Below are 10,054 nucleotides of genomic sequence, written 5' to 3' on the forward strand. Positions count from 1 at the left end.
TACTAAAATAGTTATAATAAATCGCATGGCATGTAGTGAGCAAGCTCTGGGATGAGACTGATGTAAGAATGGGAATGGCTCTTTGTAATATTAGAAACCTGGTGCTAAACCATAGAGTCAGGAAAACAAATGTAAGAAGTCACTTTTAACACAAAATATAACCAGTAACTTCCTGGGATCATTATGTTTACAATGGCACTGCCTTGCTGACCTCTCGTAACTGGAGAAATCTTTTTCTTCTTTTTTTTTTCCTTTCTGGTGTTATAAGACAGATGGTGTATGCTCTTAAATAATGAAATAAGCCACATTCCACACAAGATAAGACACTTGACAATGTTGCTATAAATGTGCAGAGGTTGTGCATTTGTCAGTTAAAATAAATTCTTTCAAATAATTCTTTCTCTATAACTTTTCTCCCTTAATGGATGTGCAGTTAATCACAGAGTGAAATCTCTTTCCCCCTGTAGATTGTGTTCCGGAAAATCAGCGATGTCAAACGTGAAGAAGAGGAAAGAATGAAGAGGAAGAACGAAGCACCTCTGATCTTACCTCCAGACCACCCCGTCCGCCGGCTGTTCCAGAGGTTCAGACAGCAGAAGGAAGCGCGGCTCGCAGCAGAGAGGGGCAGAGATCCGGATGACCTGGACGTGGAGAAGGGCAACGTTTTAGGGGAGCACTCCTCCACCCGCTCGGTGGTCAAAGCCAGCGTTGTGACTGTACGGGAGAGTCCGGCGACCCCTGTGTCATACCAGTCCGCTTCAACATCTGGGGCATCTGACCAGGCAAAGCTGCAGGCCCCAACATCGGACTACGCAGGGTGTAAAGCGTCGGGGGACTACCCCCGACGAAAAGGCTGGGCCAAATTCAGAGACGCCTGTGGGAAGGGTGAAGACTGGAACAAGGTCTCTAAAGCAGAGTCCATGGAGACTTTACCAGAGAGAACTAAAGCTTCAGGAGAAGCTACCCTCAAGAAGACAGACTCTTGTGATAGTGGCATCACGAAAAGTGACTTGCGCTTAGATAACGTTGGGGAGACAAGAAGCCCGCAGGACCGCAGCCCCGTCCTCACCGAGGTCAAGCATTCTTTTTATCCCATCCCAGAACAGACTCTTCAGGCCACCATGCTAGAAGTGAAACACGAGTTGAAAGAGGACATCAAGGCTTTAAACACAAAAATGACCAATATAGAAAAACAGCTTGCTGAGATACTTAGGATATTAACCTCAAGAAGAAGCTCCCAGTCGCCACAGGAGTTATTTGAAATATCAAGGCCCCAGTCTCCAGAATCAGAAAAAGACATGTTTGGAGCTAGCTGAGGTGTTTCTTTTTAAAAAACAACCAACCAACCAACCAACCAACAGCCCCCCTAATATTTTAAATTTAATCTTTCTTGAAAACGAGTGAGGGACCAGTTCATTAAGCATGTTCCCTGTGTCTAAAAAGGTACGGTAACAGGAATTGCAACCTCATGTCAAGATGGCAGCTGACTCTGAAGCCTTTTTGACAGCAAGGGTACAGTTTCTAAAGTTTTTCTTTTCTCCATTGGTGCCCATTCCCCCCTGCTCCCCCTGTCTCCCTCGGGATGTTGGAATAAGAATCCTGACAGCAGCAGCCGTCCCCATGAGCCCCAGGTGACCTCTGAGGTTTTTGGAGCATGCCTTATGTCATTAGCTTGGGTTTCGCCTATATGAATATATGAATAAGCACTTGCCAGGGTGCTTAAATTTTCAGCGTTGGGGGGGGGGGGTGTTCGCTGCTGCTGTCACTGTCTCAGTCACCTGTACAGCATGTTAAATGTCACAGTATATTTTCATATATCTGTAATAATGCACAGAGCAGTAGGAGACATATATTTCATTTCAGTAGAATGTGTGCTACTTGGTAGTGAAGTTATTTTTGGGTAGTCAAGGAAGGGCTAAAAAGATGAAAAAAAATGTACTTTTTAATTGCAAACTGATATATTGCTAAAGCAATTATATTTAGTAACATCCTCAACAATAGCCACAGTATTTCAGGTCTGTTAGTAAATGGGATCTTCCACATTCTCATTCACTGAGTCAAGGATACTGATTTTCAAAAACTTAACTTCTGTCTCAGATGTCTTTGAATATTTGTTACGTTTGCTTTTAATTCCAGCCACTGGAGGACAGAGGGTTGGGTGTTCAGCATACCTGAGCACAGCCTGCTGCACAACGTATTGTGAACATCAATAACAGGTCATGCAGATTTGCCTCCCCATGAAAATATACTGTGGCATTTATGTCCTGGTTTTGCTATGAATGTGCTCTTTTAATTCTTGTTAAATAATTATTCAGAAGTTTCTGGTTTGATAATGTTCATTGTAGCCAAAGGCTTTCACAGAACTTTTAAAGATTTTAGATTGTGGCATTTTCCTCTACATCCAGATGTATTGTTCCTGATCTAATCTATCTAGTAAGCAAATGGATAGTAGAGGTAGAAATACAGTGCTTACTGTATACAAGTGCTATTGTAGCAAGGAAACAAAAAGATCTGCTTCTTAAAGAAGGAAATGTTTCCAAAACTTATATTTTCATAACTTTTTTTGGAGGAAGATTGAAGCACTTTACCAAAACTACTCTTCATTATCCATTAGATAGGGTAGCATAGCTGGTTATCATGGCTTGGGTTATCACCTTGGGATATAGGTGTATATTCACAGTATATTCTCTCCACTGATCTGGTATGTTCACTATTTAACAGTAGGTTAGAGCTCAGAAGCATGGTGCAATACTTTTTGGGGTTTTCATTTTTAATGGCAATAGGTCTTAACACAGTGTGGCAGTAGTTAAGTCTCATTCTTTTTCCATGCTACTAAGTCATTTACAAAAAACCACATGATTTTGGGGGGAAGATTTTTGTTCATGTTAAGTAAGGAAGAGGCAGGGAAAATGACCCATTTGAAAGGATTTCTGCTGGCCTGATGCTTGCACGGTGCAATGCAGAACTGTGTCAGACATCCCTGGGGAAGTGTGAGGTCCAGTGATGAACCGGCACAGTGGTGAGGCCGTGCTGTGCAAAGCTACCAGCTCAGGTCTTGAAGTCAGTATATTTGTTTGTATCTGTTCCTGCAGTAACTGCCCTTGCTCTCAAAGATGCTGATTATTCTGAGCGCAGCACCACCATTTCCAGGTCCAGAGGCAGCTGGTTTAGGATTTGCTTTCAAGGGTCTTGGTTTGACATAGAAGTGCCCACAGATTGTGAATTCTTATCCAAGGACTGAAATATTCCCAGGAAACAGCTATTGGGATCTGTAGGTTACCTTTTCCGTCCCACAAGAAAAGGCAGTAGGGAGGTGACTTGCTCTGAAACCGAGGTGCTATTTCCTTAATTTATTTCTGGTTCCATGTTTAGGATTTTCCAGTGGTAACTGGTGTCTTTTACAGTTGCACGCTGCAGACATGCAGTACCGAGGAAGGCTCTCTTTGATCAAAGTCACGCTGTGTGTTTGGTGCTTTAATCACTGTAAGTGGCAACAGTTACCTGTAATAGTGATGGCGTGATTGCCGTAAGAAATCCATACATCAATGGTTTCAGTTAGGAACTGTTGAATGATTTTTTTCTTTCTAGTCTCCCCAGTCAGTAAATTCATTGGATAATGAAATTATGCCGAAGTAGAACACAGGTGTACTGATATACAAGGATTTATAATTGATGCCCAAAAGTTCCAGCAAGTTTTTAGAGATTGGCTTGGAGCCAATTTCCCAATCCAGGCAAATTCCTCATCAGTGTTATGTTCCTGATACTAGGTTTTCTTCGTAAAATTTTTGAAAGGCTGAAAGTCTTGCTGAACTTAGGAAACGTTTTGTGAAAGTGTCACTCATTTACCTGCAATTGGATAAACACGGAAATTAGCTTATCCGAGGTGGGTGAGGGAGGAACTGCTTATAACCTTCAAAGTGTGTGCCTAGTATCTCCAGAATTGCAGTGCAGACGTAGAATTAAATGTGCAGTTGCAGGTTACCTGGCCCTTTGTTGCTGATACGGAGTTGAAGTATCTCAGTGGTATTTTTATGTGCCCTCAGGGATATGTTAAAGGTTATTTGGCAGGGTCAGCGCTAGGTCAGCATAATTAGCCACACCTGTGAATAAAGGAAGACAAGTCCCCATTTGCTGGGGGTACTTCTCGCGTAGCCTGATGTTCAGTACGATACTGTACTCCTGCACACCCTGTATGACAATGGGTGGGTGCAGCACGGAGTCCTTTTTTAAGGCTTTTATGAGGCTCTTATAATGGCCTATAAAGCCATTTATAATCCATTTGTAAAGCCTTCAAAGATTGTAATATACTCCTGAATTATGCTTAAAATTTAATGTCTTTAAAGATTATGGCCAAATTTGATTTTGTTATGGTCATGAAACTCCAGAGAAACTCTGCTCCTTACGATGACACCTTCAGCGTGACTGCTCCAGGTCAGCACTGACAGCGGTCAATGTCATTCAGATTTGCAGAGCTGTAACTGAGATTAGACCCATTTTATTATGATTTTATGAACTGGCAGGCACTAAAACTAGTTGTAGGAGACTGCATCATCCCTCAGTAACCTGTATATGTTGTAAGAGAATTTGAAAAAAATATACTGTCTAGAATGAACTTTGGTCTTTGGATTCCCTGGGCTACTGAGTGGTTAAAATGAGCAAAACCTTGCCTGCTATGGGACTAGTAACTCCTTTGAACCTCGGACTAATTTGGACCTGTGCTGTGGTGCCCATGCTCTGCCAATGCAGCACTTCTGCTTTAGAGACCGGTTAAAAGCATCAGTGTTACAAATCTGTCTTTCTCAATTGAGCCTTACACTTAGATGCCTACGGCTGGATGGTGTGCATACCCAGTGTAATTGTTACTTGTTCTTTCATTTTATTTGTCAGCTTTTCCTTTTTCTTTTGTTTCTCTCTACATGTTGGCTAAGCCTTTTCACTTAAATTATTTTCCAGCTTAGAAATGAATGATCTCTGAACATGAGACTCTGCCCCTTAACAAGCAAATGCTTGTACATACTATAAGAAAAAAAAAAAAACAAAAAGCCTCAGTTTTAACTGTGTTCTGGCATAGTGCTTCTGCTATTTAACAAGCTGCTAAATAACTGCATTAATCTAAACGAGATGGTGTGTTGCATTTTTACTATATGATGGAATTAGATTTCAGGCAAAAGAAGATAGTTGAGTGAAAGAGCCCGGGTTATGATTTGGTAAAACGGGAACTTCTGAAAATTCATGCTTAAACTGTTAGAAAGAATACCAATATGCAGCACGGGATTAAAAAAGCAAAACCCAACCCTAACCCCTACCATGTTCAGATACATTTAATTCTGCCTGGTATTACATGTGTACTTTTAAAAACACCATTCTTGTTTTAAATCTCTTTCACAGTGCTGCCCTGAATCCCAGCGAACACCCTGTTTAACAGCTTCGAAGGTGATGTTCTGTTTCTACAGTACTTCACTTTAATGAACCGAACAAGATATTTACTGTGAATATCTGGTGATATATTTTCAATCACTCTTAACCAGTCTGTGAAAGAATTGAATACATAATTTGTCTTTACTATATAAACAGCAATGTGTATGATTACACTTGTGCAGATGCGTGTACATACACACATATATATAATATCTCTGTATAGATAAGTCTATGGATTGCGTTTCTGTTACATAAAAGCACGTCCCTCATTTAATGATTCCAGTTCAAGAAGGGAGCCTAAATCTTCCCAGTAGACATCCACTGAATGTCCTAGTTAGTATCTTGTTTGTTAACTGTTGAACTTTTAAGGCCATGACTTTTGGTTTCTCTAGTTGGCCTCAACTTTATACTGTTAGTCTGGCGAGTATTGTGACTGAGAATATCTGGCAAGCATTGTGATAGTCAGGAAACAGAAATACATGTGAAACTGGAAAAACGCCGTATCATAGTTGGTGGGAATAAGGCTCATAAGCCACTATTTGTTCCTCACAGTATCTCTGAAGCTAAGCTGCCCTGGTAGTGCTTCTCATGGCTTTTCCTGCAAGAGAGATGATGGAATAAATGGATTTCTTTTTCCTGGTACCAGGGTCTGTCTCAAAGGTACCGAGCCTATCCTTCTTCTCATGGGCAGAGTTAACACATGGTTGCTGCATCTCTGCTTTCTTGTCCTGATGTTAGGTGGTAAAAAGCATCTTCTACTGAATTCTTCATTTCAACATAGTCTCCTGTGGGTGTATTCACAATAACAAAGTCTGTGTTTCAGCTGCACTTCTGATTCATTAAGACAAACCTCTCAGAGAGAGTCCCGCGCAGGGGAAGCTCCAGAAATTTGAGGTGAGGCACAGTAGGATACTGTATCTTCCAATCGGACATAGTTTTGACCACATTGTTGTGGCAAGCATTGATTCAATTAAATAAAGCTTTTTGCAATAAGATATATCCAACATTTAGCCTTAAGACCCTTTCATAAGTGATATAATTCAAACTGTGATTCCATTCTCCTTCCTTCGTAATGTTCTGTAGTATTTACAGTGTTGCCTAAAGATGAAGCACTTTTTGATTAGCTTTCTAAATCTAATGGAAATCACTTGCTGGTAATCACATTTCTTTCTCCACTTATTGCCGCCTTATTAGGATAATGAATTACTCCAATAGCCCTCTCCCCTCACAAAACAAAGAGACATAACTATTGTCTAAACACTTTTGTATATCAGGGAGCCAACCTGTCATATTGCAAAAGTGTTCAAAGATTTTTTTTTACAGTTCGACAAAGCTAATGTGAATTTACCTGCAACTGTAATTTGTTTCAAGCTGATTGTTGAGTGTTGTGTAAACATATTTGATGTGTAATCCCAGAACATCTCTGTAACTGGATCTAAATGCCTAGTGTTAACAAAACAGTTTGGGGTTTTCACTGTTCTGAAAGGCTCATGGTTTTTTTTTCTTCTTCCCACTGAATCTGTGACCACTAACATAGAAAAAGAATCATTTTAGCTGTAGACGAAAGAAGTTCAATAATCTTGTATCAGGATGAACTGCTATATAAAGAAATACCAAGTTTTCTAATGAATGTGTAATATTATTGTACCTACATACAATCAATATTTGTACATCTGTTGGAGACCTGTCTGCGTTTCAATATTTAGCCACCACTGCATGGACACTTTATTGATATGCAGTTAATGCAGTTGCTTTGGCACTTTTCAATGTACTTCACTTGTTTTTATCCTTTCAGAAATCCACCAGATACTCTTGGTTCTTTTTCTTTGCATTTGTCACTTTGTTCAATGAAGCATGACTAGAAAAAAGAGAACGAGTAGATACTATTTTTGTGGTCAGCAAAGCAGCTGCCAGTAGGTAAGACAGTGTGTGTATGTATGTATACACACTGTCTGGGATTGTTTCAGTTACAAATGCAGCCACCTACATTAACAATATCCCTATTCAACATTTTTAAACAAGCACAAATAATATTTGTAAAAAAAAGTTTAATTTTATTTATTATAGTAATAAACTATTTTATACATTACATTAGTTGTTTTGGTGTGCTTTTCTATGTGTTGAATATGTGCTTATAAGATCAACGAGGGGGTTTTAAGTAACTCTCTAGAACTTCCGGCTAGCCATTTTGTTGCTGTTGTTTTGTATCTTGAGTGCTGTCAGTAGAGAAGTTTGATATTACTGTTTTGGTTGTAAACAATTCCGGTTGTTTCCTCAGATTTCTGTCTGCTGTGTATCAGTACAGTCGGGATTTACACTTCCAGGGCACTGTAAACTGAACTCCAGTCTGGGCCAGAGGACTGGCTGTGATCTGTCTGAAATGATCGTTTGATAACCTGAGGGTACACATGTCCGTCGTCGGTCTGTTTTAGACTGTGTTCACTACTGCAGTATCTGAGAACTATTACGAAACTTCTGGAAACCAGAGTACTAGAGATGGAACAGGCTTATGCTGTCCTGTCATCTGCTGCAGAAGGTGGTGAACTTACCACAGACTTACATGAGGACAAAAACAACAAGAATGAAGCCCCTAGTAGTGTGTCGCCTGCCAGTGACACTACTGCAACAGGCAGCAATGAGTATTATTTCGTTGGCTACCTCAGCGAAGAAATCGATAACCAAAGGTGACGGGGAGATCCTTTCAGGTCAGGACGGGCATACATGACAGGATCATGCACCGCAGCTGTTCCTGCAGGCCAGCAGCCGCTCTGCATGTGTAAACAAAGTTTTAGTCTTCAGGATGTCAGCCTGGACCCCGTGAGCTTCGCACCCATTTTTGTGGTTCATTCTCCATCCTCTTGCTTGAGGGTCTAGTGAACGTGCCTGCCACCTGTATTAAGACACTTCCTGGGATTCTGAGTCTCATCTTCAAAAGAACAGCAATAAAGCATAAGCTTTCAGACTGCACAGCTGAGGTTAAACTGTACTGAAAGCAGCCAGGGAATACAATGAGGAGCTATTTTTAACACCATTTCTGCATCCACTGTAGTACGTGGTGCGACAGGATCTCCAGTCACTAGCATTGTTTCACTGGCCAGAATGAAAATCCAGCTTTCTTTTTCCTAATGTTATACAGTGTTCCCTGTACTTATGAGAAAAGGGTAAATTACCATAGTGAAGGCATGTACTTGGCGGGACAGGGTGTGTGTTGAGGTCTCTAGAGGTGGTGGTTCTCATTTTCTGAACTCTCCATTATTGTCTTTGCTCTGCCTTTTCCTGCATTCTTAGCAGCCTCGCTGGCTGTGCTGCAAGCTTAAATTAGTACAAAGAGGGATAGCATTGCCCACACAATGTGCCCCATCCCAGCTTCCCCCGCTTTGTCAGCCCCCCAGCATTTCAAGCCAAGGGTTATTAACTGCAGCACTTTTTGCCCAGCTTTGTGTGCCACATTGCAAAGCTCATGTTCCACCTGCTGGCCTGTCAGGCCTGGGCTCAGCCGAGCAGCGAGCACCCCCTGGCCCACCTGTGCCAGCCCCTGCTGCTCATTCACTGCACCTGGGAGCATGTTCAGAGCAGGGACTAAAGGTTCCTAGACCACGGGGTATGCGCTGCAGCTTCTGACTTCTCTCAGCAATAGCTGCAGGTGTTGCTGCTTCTGTTTTGTTATCGGTTAGTGTGCAAAGGGCAGCACCTACAAGATACCTGAAGGTGTGTAGACTTGCGGTTGGAGCCTGTGTAACGCTGTACAGCCTCCTCGGGGCTGTAAAGGAGCCCCTTGCTGGTAGTACCGTCTGACAGAGGGCCGGACCCCATGGAGCCTTCCTCGCCTCTACGCTGCCGTGTGTGTGGCAGCTGCTGGGGACCCCTCCCAGGGATGTGGGGGCTTTACCTGGCTGGGTCTGCAGCCCTGGGGCACTCGGCTGCAGGGACAGCAACAACAACTCCTGGAGCGGTCGGCGGTGCGTCGGCTTGCGGGGAGGGGAGCATTGCTTATGCAGTTGTGAATTTTGCATTTGGTAATGGGTGTTCTTTAATTGTCCGGTGGTGCATTTTAGTATCTCTGTTGAGGTGAGAAGCACTCAGGCTCCAATGCTTTTTTGCATTGCAGCAAGTACAACTAGCATAAACCAGCTCTTCTGTGCTGTGAGAACCTGTGGGACTGAATTGTAGCAAATTTACCCCTTCTCGCGCATGTGTGCAATAGCAATGTCTTTTATTTGCCCCCCCTCCATCACTAAAGGAACATCAAAACTGTTCCTGTTCTGTGTGTGCCAGCAATGTGTGTGTCTGGTGTGGGAGGATGCTCGGGACAGCCCACCAAAACCTGGGGGAGCGATGAGGCTAGCGCCTGTCTGCCCCCTCACTTTGTGAGAGATGGCCGCTACGCTCCAACCTGCCCACCCACGGTGGGCACTGAGACTTGAGATCTTGGCTGATGAGCTGCTTTCCATGCTCGACTTGTGCTCCACTGAGGTCAGGTGGTTAGTAAGGCTGCCTTTCCAACCAACTGGAAAATGCTGAGAAGGATGCAGTGTTGCTATGGTATTTACTACGGCCAGTGGTGTGAGGGGTTTAATTGCAAGCAACAGGCATATAGCATATAAAAAATATCAGCAAATACAAATATTTTTCACAG

At 42.4% G+C, this 10,054-nt stretch overlaps 1 protein-coding gene across 1 annotated transcript in view; it reads left to right on the forward strand.

The window, feature by feature from the left end:
- Positions 1 to 7,507, forward strand: part of KCNH1 (potassium voltage-gated channel subfamily H member 1) — a 194,470-nt gene extending 186,963 nt beyond the window's left edge. Inside the window, exon 11 of the mRNA XM_052805900.1 lies at positions 468 to 7,507. Coding sequence (XP_052661860.1) covers positions 468 to 1,316 — 849 coding nt within the window. The 3' untranslated portion in view covers positions 1,317 to 7,507. The remainder of the gene's footprint in view (positions 1 to 467) is intronic.
- The last annotated feature ends 2,547 nt before the right edge of the window (positions 7,508 to 10,054 follow it).

Source organism: Harpia harpyja, chromosome 13 (assembly GCF_026419915.1).
Source record: "Harpia harpyja isolate bHarHar1 chromosome 13, bHarHar1 primary haplotype, whole genome shotgun sequence".
Classification (NCBI taxonomy): domain Eukaryota; kingdom Metazoa; phylum Chordata; class Aves; order Accipitriformes; family Accipitridae; genus Harpia; species Harpia harpyja.